The 13,391-nt window shown below is 41.3% G+C and overlaps 1 protein-coding gene and 1 long non-coding RNA gene across 2 annotated transcripts in view; one reads left to right on the top strand and one right to left on the bottom strand.

Annotated features, from left to right (window-relative positions):
* Window positions 1-8,281: 8,281 nt before the first annotated feature.
* LOC106085854 (unconventional myosin ID) overlaps window positions 8,282-13,391 on the top strand; it is a 111,102-nt gene continuing 105,992 nt past the window's right edge. Inside the window, exon 1 of the mRNA XM_013250300.2 lies at window positions 8,282-8,373. Coding sequence (XP_013105754.2) covers window positions 8,282-8,373 — 92 coding nt within the window. The remainder of the gene's footprint in view (window positions 8,374-13,391) is intronic.
* LOC131995882 (uncharacterized) lies at window positions 12,264-12,784 on the bottom strand. Its single transcript, XR_009397671.1, has 2 exons — window positions 12,694-12,784; window positions 12,264-12,636 (listed from the first exon to the last, which is right to left on the bottom strand). It is a non-coding gene; the product is annotated as an uncharacterized LOC131995882 (long non-coding RNA).

Genomic DNA, 13,391 nt, shown 5'->3' with positions numbered 1-13,391 from the left:
GATATACGTATGTCCAAAGCGGCATAAGGCGTTTTAAAATCCGCACGCCTTTACAATAGTCTTTAATCTTTTCTATTTTCATTAACAACTTGTCATTGCCAAATAACCGGAATTGCCAGATACAACATCAAAAAAATCGAAAACGGTGACTGTTATTATGTGTCTGTGAATACGAAATTTTAAAATCAGATTATTAAACAAAAAGTGAGTAATAGTTAAAAGAGATTTAAACCCGATCTTTAAAATAAAATTAACGGAATTATCGATCGATCAGGAGACTCACTTCTAACATCCAGTACACCTAGTTTTGATGCAGGACGACGTCATTCACCAGACAAAGGTTTTACCACTGCTGACGGAACTTGTCCATCTGCCGCCTTATACGCTGAGTCATGGAGGTATTTCCGAACCCACCTATTCCAGAAAGTTTGCTTTATTTGTTGCAAAATTTGTCACTCCTTTCGTAGTCGGCATTGCATAATGTTAGGACCACCTATTGAAAATGGTTTGGTGTGGGTAGCTCAATACCTTCACCGTCAACAAGTAAATGCGTCAAAGTACGTGATTCACAAGGTTTCAGGCCTCTATTAACAAGCTCCGAGAAACATTTATTTAAAATTAAAATTATTTATTTTGTTTGTTTTGTTGATGTGATGTGGTGTCAGTGCTGCCAACGTTAAAGTATTTAGCGCGAAGAGCGTTTTATTTATATAAGCGGGCGACTCCGCTAGAATGGTAAATAAAACACCGCAAATAACTACACAACTTGGCTCTCTTAAACGAGTCGGCAAGTACTTACACAAAGTTTTCATATTATTGTAATACAATTGTTTACAATAGTTGTTACAGAAAACGATCAACCTGTGCTTTCCGTAGCTATAGGCTGACCTTCATTGCTTCCATGCGATTCATCTGTTTAGCTCTGACACCGCTGTTATCTTTGTTTACTTCGCGCGATAAATCTCCAACTCAATCTTAGAAGCGTCATCCGTCGTCGTCAATTTTACATGCTGCAAATCATTCTCCGATAAGAACATATGGCGAAAAACAGCTGTATCTTGATTTCGGATTTCGATGGACATTCAATGGAACTTTGTGATAGGCGGCGTCACGCAGCCCATTTTAGAAGCAGATTTCTTCGACCATTGAAAACTTTCAGTAAACATTCGACAACGCAATCTAATGGACGATTCAATGGACGTACAAAAATTTTGCTCAATTAGTGTTGGTGAATTGTATACGAATCTTTCATTTATCAGAACTAGTCATTTAAGGATTTTCTTGGTGAGTTTAAAGAGATCGCACTTAAAAATTCAAAAGTGAAGGCGGCACACCACACTATTACGCACCAAACTAAAACAAATGGGCAACCTGGTTTCAACAAACCGAGACATCTCTGGCCTGAAAAATTAAAAGCAGTAAAAATGGAAAACGCTCATGGACCGTGTAATTCGCCGCCATCTTTTAGTCCATGGACAAGTCAATTATGCATGGTGAGGAAGATACATTTTGAATGGAAACCGTGCGTTGACTTCAAGCGCCTCAACGCAATTACAGAGCCTAACCGTTACCCCATACCGCCCATCAATTTTTTGGATGGGTGGACTGTTTTTTCTAAAATCGACTTGCGGAGAGCCTACAGTCAGATACCAAATAAGGTACCGAAATGCAGACCAAACCTTCCAACGACTTATGGACTATATTTTACGTAACTTAAATTGTGCATGGCCTTGACGATATACAGATCGCTTCAAAAGACGAAAACACCTTCGTATTGTATACGAAAGCCTCAAAAAGTATGAGACACAATAAATCCGCCCAAATGCCTGTTGGGACAACCTGAGGTTCCATTTCTTGGTTTTATCATGAACAAAGAGGGTGTCCGACCACCAAACGGCAGAGGCACTGGTCGAGTATATACTGTCTGAAAAACTTTGAGATTTTTATGAATGATTACATTTTCCGTCAAATTTCACCTCAACGCCGCTGAATACCAGTCCATTTTATGATATTATACGCACGAAAAATTTTAAATATTTGTTGAATGAGGCAAATGCAAATTTGCCCATGAACATTCCATTCCAGGAACACGGGAAACTTCTCACACATCATATGTCCGATTCAAGTTAAGCTCAATGATAAGGGGCCTCCCTTTTATAGCCGAGCCCAAACGGCGTGTCGCAGTGAGACCTCTTTGGGGAGAAGTTTTATATGGTAAAGTACCTCACAAATGTCGACAGCATTAGGAGGGGATAACGACCGGTGAAAATTTGTTTATGCGAGAACGCCATAAACAGGATTCGAGTCTTAAGGACAAGGCCGGGCCTACTTTATCTTTGAGTGCCTATAAAATGAATAGGCCATCGACCATTTCTGGCAAACCAATACGCTCTTTAAAAGTTTGGAATAATAAGAGGCGCATCGCTCTCAGGTTTTTTGAGAGGCTTGGTGCGAATGATTCTAAGGTTCTCACCGATAAGGAGAAAGACTCCCTTAATTGGGCTAGGAGATTCGCTGAACGGCCTACATCAAAGGTTACACGGCTAGAATCAGAAATAACACCGCAGTCAGCCAAAAGACTGCGGTCACCCAAGGTGGTATCCCATGCCCAAAAGAACTAAGGCGAACAATAAAAATATGGGTCCAAGGACCTTTGCTAATGTCGGATGGCAGTTGTCGATAAGGGAGAAGAACAGAACTGCATACGTAGAAACAATTGGAGTGGGATAGTCAATGAATGGACTATCATCTGCATACTTCAATGTCCTTGCGGAATTGCCTGGGCCTCCTCCAGTCAGCGACGATGCAGGTTGGTATCAGGGCTGATACAAACTAATTGCCTTCGGGGATCAACTCTCATTGAGATGCATCGTTGCGCCCTAAAGAATATTGGCACAGCTCTGGATTTAGTCAAAAACGAACGTATTTCTCCTTGGCCAATTGCACACGATTGTATACCAAGGATTCTCTCAGATCCTGAATCCATACTTGGAAGACTAAGAGAAAGTAATCCCAATCTTTCAACCGCCGACTGGAAGATTGGATGAGGCTGATGGCAACCGGAGACATGCAGAATTCGTACTAAACTCCGGCTGTCTCGCAGACTTTACCAAGTCTAACGGTGTTGTGTCCTACGGATTCAACAAGTCGAAGCTCAAGGTCTATAGAGCGATGGGGTTGGGGAATCAGGAGATGACTCAGGAAGATTGCATGAGACTGGAAGTCCCCCTGCCACTATCGAAACAGGTGAGGAAGGCGTCGAAACGGGACGCGACGAGCCCTGTGTGGGTGGGTCATCCGGTTGATTAGGCTCAAGGTGTCTGTCAGTGGGAAGCGATAGAACTTAAAAGATACTTCGACAACAGCAGCTAGCGTTTAAGGATGAGTCGTCCACAACGCAAGTGCCTTGAGGAAGAGTGTTTCCAATGCTTTCTCAACTGCCCCTGGATGCGCATGGAAACTCATCAATCTTGTGAGGATAAACTTCTGGGTAGCTCAGAACACGAGGCTATAGCAATAGCGGTGGAAATTTGAATACTGACAACGGTCCGGTTTCTGCAGATAAATCTCCAGCACTATAAGGCGGCACTAAGGGTCATTCTGGTGGCAGGAGGATTTGACGTGTTGCGTACTGTAGGTAGTCGGATATCAACAAAAGCGGTGAGCTGCTTATCGAATATATCATAAGTTGCAATCTGGCGATTTGTAATAAAGGGAATAAATCGACCTTTATTACTTGGAACAGGATGTACTATTGAGTTGCCCACAAAGTAACTGCGGATTTTTTAAAAGAAAGTAAATGCATTTTTAATAAAACTTAGAATGAACTTTAATCAAATATACTTTTTTTATACTTTTTTTCTAAAGCAAGCTAAAAGTAACAGCTGATAACTGACAGAAGAAAGAATGCAATTACAGAGTCACAAGCTGTGAAAAAAATTTGTCAACGCCGACTATATGAAAAATCCGCAATTACTTTTTGGGCAACCCAATAGATGTTACCTTTGTATCGGAAGATCTAAGCTCACGAATATGCGACTGGGAAGTGTTGTATGACCACAACTTCTCTAGTCATCGGTATATTAGTTTAAGACTTGGGAAAATACTGCAGAAGTGGTCCCTCAGCTAAACAGAAGAAAGGCGGATTAGGATAGATTTTGGCACACATTCTGCACGACTTTCCCTTTTAGACCTGAAAAGGTAGTGGAAACTGCGGAGGATATCGACATAATGGTCAAGCGAATCACAAAGCACCTTAGTGACTCGCTTGTGTCAGCATGCCCTAATAACAAGCCAAGGGCAAACAGCGACCGCCATGGTGGGCCCCAGAGCTGGTTGGTCTAAGGAAGGACTCCTCAACAGAGCAAAGACCACAAGAACACCACACTATTGGGACATCTATAAGGCTGAGCTAAGAAAAAATATGGGCGAGCTTAGAAAGGCTCAGAACAAATCCTGGGAAGAATTCTGCAGCTCCGTGGAGGATATATCTTAGGCCTCTAGACTAAGGAAGATTCTGTCCTCGAGACCTATTACGGTGGGGTATATTCAGAAGTCAGAGAATGTATGGACAATGTCCAGTGAGGAAACACTAAAACTACTCGTTGATACACATTTCCCGATAAAATTTCCCAACATACAACGTGGCGCCAGAAGAGGTTGTCACTGACATGCTTTCTTCGGAGGCCATTAGGGAAATTGTGTTTGAACAGAAAATCCTTTGGGCGATAAGAGGTTTCGACTCCTTTAAGCCGCCAGTCCTTGATGATCACCGGTTCAATTACAAGCCGTGTCTGATAGACTGGTTCCCTGGCATAGGGAGACATACTCTGCTTGTATAAGAATGTCATATATACCTGTGTGATGTAGGGACACGAAGGTTATTTTCATTCCGAAAACAGGAAAATCCTACCACACGAAGGCGAAAGATTTCCGTCCTATTAGTCTGTCATCCTTTGTGCTGAAAGGGCAAATATCCCTGGAGATCGCCTGTCGCGGCAGCAGCATGCATATAGTAAAGACAAATCCACTGAAACAGCCCTTCACGACCTAGTTGGCTACATAGAGGGTTTTCTCGCTGTCAAGGAATATACAATGGTAGCACTCTAAGAGATATACTTCAGGAAGCTCGGCGTACAACAGCGAAATGGGCTACCGAATGTGGTCTAGGAATAAATGCGTGCAAGTCAGAAGTAGTTCTTTGCAGCAGGAGATACAAGTTGCCTACAGTGGAACCTGTCTCCTTGGGTGGAGAGAATGTTCCATATACAGGAAGCGCAAAATACCAGGGTGTTTTGCTGGACAGGAAATTGAACTTCATATCCAACATTTTGGAAAGGGCAAGAAAGGCCACTCTTGGCTCTACCACCATTGGCTATAGTTGGGGTTTAGACCGCGTGGCATGCATCGGGTATATACTGCAGTTGTCAGACTTATAATGTTATATGGTGTTGTCGTCTGGTGGACGGCGCTTCAAAAGTCCACCTACTGCTCAATACTTAACCGGATCCAAAGGATGACTTGTTTGTGCATCACAGCCGCACTGAGGACGATACCATTTGATGCACTGAATTTAGTGCTACATCTTATGCCTCTGGACATTCATATCCTTGGTAACAGAAGTTACATAGACTTCTATACGGATGGTTCCAAACTAAACGACCAGGTGGGCTTTGGGGTGTACTCTAAAGATCTAGAACAGGTCATATCGAAAAAGTTGCCCCACCACTGCAGTGTGTATCCATCAGAGATCATTGCAATTAAGGAAGTGCTGGAATGGCTAAGATATTATGTCATTACGACGATTGGTATAAATATCTTCTCAGACACCCAGGCAGCCATTAAACCCCTGAAGAACGTATTTCTGAATACAAAAACCGGCTTCGACTGTCGCAGATCTCTCAACGAGATGGCTGAACAGTTCAAAATTCACCTGTTCTGGGTGCCGGGCCACAGAGATATCCCAGGGAATTGTAAAACAGATGAGCTTGCAATACTAGAAACTACCCTACACTGGCATCTGTGGGTATGCCTCTAGCTACATGTAGCTAAGTTTTCAGGACCCGGCCAGAAGGACAACGAATGATAGATGGACATAAGGAGGGGAGCATTCCAAAACTATGTGGCCTAATCTAGACTTGAAGAGGTTTACTGCTTTGCTGCTGTTGGCTAGAACAGACGTCTCAGTCATTGTAATCGTCATGACAGGTCACTATCTAAACGTGCTTGTCACCAACAACTTTTGCAGAAGCTGTGAAAACATCGCAGAAAAAGAGACTATGAAACACCTTCTGTGTGTGTGTCGTGTACTAGCAGTTAGAAGGAGTTCCATTTTAGGTTCTCATTTCTTTGAGAACCTGACTGATTTAGCGGATGTGAACATTCGCAAGTTGTTGGTCTTTTTAAAGCGATCTGGATGGTTCAACGGTAGGAACTAGAAGGCATCTTCATTCTTCTGTTCCTGTGGTATCACAATAGACGAAAACGTCTAAATGAGTTTGATGGCAGACTGCCACTTAAACCTAACCTAACTAGCAGTACCGGATCTGACTGTTATCTCCATGCACTTCATTCCATAAGCGATCCTTTCGTGGCAAATTGTGAAATAGGCGTCGAGGACGCAGAAGGTGACAACGGCGACGCCTGTGACCCACTGCTGTCTATGTTCTCACAGCATCTCTTGCTACAAATTCAGTGTGACTTTACTCCCGTAGTGACGTAACGCCAGAGCAAGATCGGAAATGTGCCCATTGGGATGTGCCTCTCCTATGGCGAAAAATGGACGAACACGTACACTTGCCGATGAAGATTCCATCGGGTTAATCCGCTGCGTACAACTGGCTGCCATGGGATTGGACATATTATTACTGGCAAGTAAAGTATGCGGACGGCTTCCAGTATAAATTTGCACTTTGCATTTTTTTAGTACACGAACACACTTATTGCATTGTTATATACCTCGATTTATTGTTCTAAAACTTGATGGATGTGAACTTCCTTTTAATTATCTTGCCGTGTGAAAATTACAATTTTCTGGTATCGTACAAAATGTTTTTAATGATCTGGTAACAATTCTTACAGCTGATTAGGCAACTTGTTATTGGGTCAGAAACAAACACACGGTAGGTAAATAAACAGCAAAACGTTATAACCCGCGACGAAGCGACATAGGCGTACGGAGCAAATTTATTGTTCAGCGTCCAACACGAGAAACATTTACAATACAATAGTTAGAAATTGTTTTATGTGGAACTTCATTACGTTTTTAGTTTCCACTTCTATGTTTTCGCGTGTGCTCTCCTAAACAACAACCAAGTTGTTTTGGTAATTCGAAGGTAGCTGATAGTGTAATTTTAAAGTTCGAAAAAAATGATGAATCAAACCAAAAAACTAAAACAAATATAAACTGTTTCGAGTGTTGAATGACTATGCCAAGTGGGAGTGAAAAATTAACTTGGCCGTCTGTCCGGCCATTACTCATAATTACGCACACATTCGCATATATACATTTAGTTTTTTTTTGTTTGCTTCGTAGTTCCCAATGTATTCGTAGTGTTGTTGCCCTTCATCAATGCTTTGTTTTTGTAATTAAATTGTATCTGGAAGATACAAACAAATTTTTGATGATCATTGCATTATCGCTATTAAGCTTTCAATGTTTAAGTATAATGACATACGTACACGATTGTGTACCCTTCATATGTGTGCACATACATTGATGTTAGTCAACGATCGTCATCGTTATATGGTCATTACCGGCGTCACATATTTAGCCAAAAAATATGAAAACAGTGAAATTGATGGCCATACAGAAAGATAGGCAAATAAGTCAACGATGAAGAAAGCATTCAAAACAAAGATGGTCAAAATAATAGCGCACTTGCGTTCGATAGTAAAACTACTGTTTTAGTGGATAGTTTTATTTCACTCGGCTGTTCGATGCCAACAATCTCCCTTTTGCGAGAGTACCCTGCAAAATGGATGTATGTGTGCGTTTGTGCGCTTCACTTTTTTTGCTATTGATTTGCATTCCACTTGTCTGGTGTATTTTGATCTTTTCTGTGTCTTGTCCTTTAGTTTTTTTCTTGTTCTGCTCTTCTGTTCCCTAATCCAGTGAGTGCGAAACGCACATAAATCCCTTTGTGATTTTCAACAAAATCCACAAACATTTTTGCTCAATTTGTAGCATTCCAGGCAAAGACTTAATATAAGCATAGTCATACAACCCGCACCGATTTCGTTACAATTGTCACTCAACAGAATAACAAATCCCAACACAACCATGGCAATGCAACAACGGGAGGTGGGAGTACAAGATTTTGTACTCCTTGACCAGATCACAATGGAGAAATTTATGGACAACCTGAAAAAGCGGTAAGTGTGATCTCAAAATAAGGCAACTTTTTCATAGATTATTCATTTGTACCTACAATCATTTATGCTTATCTTTTTTTACGTTCAATTCATATTGATTTGGTTGAAAACAATTGCCAAGATGGTATTTCAACAGCTGATTCTAGGCCATGTGCCAGCCAGGACGTGCACTTGCCTACATTTATTTTGCAAATTTTTTGGCTCAGTAAACGATGGCCTAAGAAAAAGTCGGAACTGTTGCCGCTGTTAAGGTCAAAACAGAATGAGCGCGTTGAGCTTTGGTTTTGAGTGTCGTTGCAAAATGCGACTCTGTACACAAATTCCAAAAAAGCAATGCGGAAAAGTTTAAATATTTTCAGCTTTAACACTTGAAAGCAAGCGCCTTTCTGTGTTGCCACCCGTGAAGTGTTCTTGGCCGTCAAAGTTAAAAATTGTTTAACTTTAGCGAGTTGAATTGTTGACATTTGTTTGCAGAGTTGTATTTTTCAACGCGACACTTCCCAACTGAAGCGATATTTTTTTAATTGGTCCTGTTGTGGCAAATTGTGTCTTCTTATAAACTCACAAAAGTGAAACTATCTATGTGTCGAGTTTACGTCCCCGTCGCCGATTTTGATAATATTGTAGGAGGCCACCGTAGAGCAGAGGTTAGCATGTCTGCACAAGGTATTTTCGTTGGGGGTAGATTTTTGTTGTTATGCTAATGACGCCACCTGTTAATCGTACCATGCATGTCCGCCTATGACGGTGAACGACTGGGTTCCAATTCAGGCGTGGATATCAGAACAAATTTTCAGCGGTGGCTATCCCCTCCTAATGCTAGCGACATTTGTGAGGAACTATGCCATGGTAGCCGTATAAAAACTTCTCCCCCACGGTACAACTAAGAGGTAGCGTCATTAGCACAACAACAAAAATCAACCCCCAACGAAAATACCTTGAGTGACAAATGCTGTAAATTTAAATGTCAAAGTGTTTTAGAAATAAACCTTTGTTTTACACCTTATCTTATCGAAATAAGATTTTAGAAAAAAATCACAGCTGTGTTATCCAGCCTTTGACATTTAGATTTACTGCAAAATCAAAGCAAATATAAAAATTGTACTCAGCTGTTCGCAAGACCTCAACTTTTAAGTGCATCCTGATTCTCCCCTAAGAGGTTTCGCACTGCGGCACGCCGTTCGGACTCGACTATAAAAAGGAGACCACTTATTATCCCTTATCATTGAGCTTAAACTTAATCGGACAGCACTCATTCTCCCCTAAGAGGTCGCACTGCGGCACGCCGTTCGGACTCGGCTATAAAAAGGAGGCCCCTAATTCCTGAGCTTAAACTTAATCGGACAGTACTCATTGATACCTGTGAGGTATGCCCCTGTTCCTTACTGGAATTTTCACGGCAAATTTGTTTCATGTGCTGAACAAAATAAAATAAGAGATATGGGCCTTTAACACGGGCCGACATGGGATAACTATAAGCACCACACAGGCTGGAACTTTGAGCTCCGACTTGTGTGGTGTCCATCGTTATCACGGAAAGCTTAGCTGAAAGCTATCGGGCGCGTCCACAGGTTACGGATGGTGAAAAGCGGCCGCGGGCAGTCAGCGATTTTCGACAGAAGAGTCTTAGTGAGGAGCCAGGTGGCACTGGCTCTTAATTTAATGCTGTGTGCCAATGATACTCGAGATGACAAGGCGAGTTATTGGCGCTTTCAAATAACCAATGGCCATCATCAGCGTCTGTTCCCAGGTTAGTGGCGGCTGGAGCCGATCGTCGGATCTTGGAACAAGAGGCTCGCGAAAATGAGGGATACATATGCAATCCCACAAAAGCCATGCGGTTGGGGCGCTGGGCCAGTAACCCGCCCCGGAAAACTATGAGAACCAAATGTATAGTAAAAGTAGACTCCTGTAACGTTGATGACCCACGCAAACGAAATAAGGACCATGATTTAATTTGTATTGGGAAAGTACAAGGCAGATATTACCGCCTTACAGGAAGTGCAATGGGCTAGGAATGGCGTCACAACAACACCAAACGGTGACGAACTATACTGTAGTCGGAGACTGAAACACCTTGTCTCAAGTTTTATTCCGGTGGATGAGAGGCTAGCCTCAATCCGCATAAAAGCCAAATTCTTCAACATGAGCCTTATTTGTGCCATGCCCCGACAGAAGACAAGGACGAGCAGACCAGGGATATTTTCTGCGAGCGCCTAGAGGGAGAATATGACCTCTGCCCCTCCCATGATATTAAAATCGTTCTTGAAGATTTTAATGCTAATATAGATTTTAATGCTAATATAATGAAGTCCGGAAATTCTATCAAAGAATAAAGCATCAAACCGATGACTTTGGTGCAGGCACATCCTCCTGCACAGACAAAGAAGGAAATCTTGTAACTAACAGATAACATGCTGAAGATATGAAAAGAACATTTTACCCAACTGCTAGTGTCCGACGTTGATGGCGAAGAGGATACCGGAGCAGAGGAACCTCAGCATAACATGTCCTGTATACAAGAAAGGAGATAAGGCGAAATGTGCCAATTACAGAGGAATAAGTCTCCTCCCCATCGCATACAAGACACTCTCGAGCGTACCATGTGAAAGATTAAAACCTAAAGTCAATAAAATAATTGGGCCCTATCAATGCGGCTTTAGACCTGGTTAATCCACATTAGATCAGATATTCACACTACGCCAAATCCTGGAAAAGACCCGAGAAGGGCAAATCAAAACCTACCATCTCTTTGTTGACTACATAGCCGCATTCGATACTCCTTTACGTTCAAAGGTATTTCAAGCCATGTCTGTGTTTGGTATTCCTTCAAAATTAATAAGACTGCAGGATGACACTTGCTGATACGCGTTCCTCATTTAATACCGAGGAGAAACGAGGTTTCAGACAAGGAGATAGCCTATCGTGTGATCTCTTTAATACCCTGCTGGAGAAGATTATACGAGATGTAGATGTGAATAGATATGGCACACTAATCACAAGAGAACACATGTTACTCGCCTATGCCGACGACATCGACATCATAGGTCTGTCACCGGAAGTAGTAACTGCAGCCTTTAAAAGAATCGAAAGAGTCAATGAAAATGGGTCTGGCAGTAAATGGAGATAAGAAGAAATGGATTGTTTCAACTCCTAAAACGCCTTGTACACCCGAGCATATAAAGAAAATGGAGAAAGTTGGAAAACACAACTTTATCTACCTCGGCAACGCCATAACCGAAACGAATGACACCAGTTTTGAGATAAAACGAAGATGAATACTGGCAAACAGATGCTACTTAATTAAGGATTACGTAAGCAGTTTAGAAACAAGGCCACCTCTCGACAGACGAAGATTACACTATACGAGACCTGATACTACCAGTGTTGTTATATGGTTCTGAGGCATGGCTACTTGTGAAAGCAGATGAGGCAGTGCTTGGAGTATTTGAGAGAAAGATTCTTCGTATAATATATGGACCAGTTTGCGATTATGGAGAATATAGGCGACGTATGAAGCACGAGCTGTATGACGACGATAGCATAGTTGCACATATCAAAATACAACGGCTGCGTTGGCTAGGTCATGTTGTCAGAACGGATGAAGAAGCTCCAGCAAAGAAGAATTTTGAAGGCAAACACGGTGGTATACGCAAACCTGGAAGACCAAAAGCCCGATGGAAAGATCAAGTTGTGGGAGACACCTTGAAACTTGGTGTCAGAGATTTTAGAATGAGCGCAGAAGATCGAGATATTCTACGATCGGCTAGTGGAATAAATGTACTGTCACAGCCAATTAAAGTAATCTTGTTACTTTTTTTTATTTACTTTCAAATGAAAATAAAAATATCTGCAACCCTTTTCAAGCAATAAATAAAAAATTTTTGCCGCCATTTTTAAAAAACTTCCAAATTTTAGGTGTCCAAATAATGAATCACAAAAAAAGCACAGACATCAAGCTTTCATTTAAGGTACAAAACTTCCAATTAGCCCAGCTAAAACCAATAGTAAAAATATTCTTCGATCCAATAGTATTTCGAAGAAAAAACCTCTCCGAATTCGAATGTGGGAAAAATTGCAGGCTTTTCTCCTCTCTCGATCCAACCGTAGGTTAGGTAAGAGTGGCACATCTTTACAGACTCACTTAGACAATTTTAAGTCCATTGTGATACCAGAGTAGCGACAGACTAAGGCTTCTGGTGGGAATCGAACTCGCGACCCCTGCACTGGTAATCCAAGCACGCTACCAACTCGACCAATTTCCTACAATTGGGTAGAGATTACACTATTTTGTTTTCATTGACTAAAGAGTGTGGTTACTTTAAATTACTTGATATGCTATAGTTTGTGATAATTTACTCTTCTACAATAGACACATTTTTTAATTGCGAAATATATATAAATTACTTAAGTTTCCTGTATGTAAAAAAATAATTTTCGTACACCAAATTGACGTTACTAAATTTTGTATAATGTTTGTAATATTTAATAATGGGCCTTGTTGCCTTCTTTATTACATTAATAAAATGAAATGAAAATGAAGAAGGAAAAGGGCTTTTAAATGGAATAGGAGTGAAATATTGGTTATATGGGTCACTTTTTGAAATTTAACGATATCTTTGTTTTCGTTTTTTGTTGCTGTAGTGTGTGTTGTATACTGAGGCGGCAGCTCTTGCCGATGAAAGACTCCATCGGGTTAATCTGGTGTTTATGTGCGTGCAAGATCATGCATTTTTGGTCTTACCACAGGGATAACTACCAAACCACAGACGGAACAACTTATTTATTAGTTGGCAAAACTGGGTGATTTTGTATTAATAAAATCTCCACTTGGTTTTTAATCAAAGTGTTTTTAAAAAAATGGTCGAACGATTAACCGCACTGAAGTTTCTGAGATTGCATGCCATCAGTAGCGCTATTCTTCGACAAATTACCCAGCCAATCATCATATTCATAAGCTTAGGGAAATATTGCCTCAATCAGAAACACTTTGCTCATAACTCCGAAGAAAGCTGATG

Source organism: Stomoxys calcitrans, chromosome 3 (assembly GCF_963082655.1).
Source record: "Stomoxys calcitrans chromosome 3, idStoCalc2.1, whole genome shotgun sequence".
NCBI classification, from domain to species: Eukaryota; Metazoa; Arthropoda; class Insecta; order Diptera; family Muscidae; genus Stomoxys; species Stomoxys calcitrans.
This window is presented reverse-complemented; position numbering and strand designations above follow the sequence as displayed.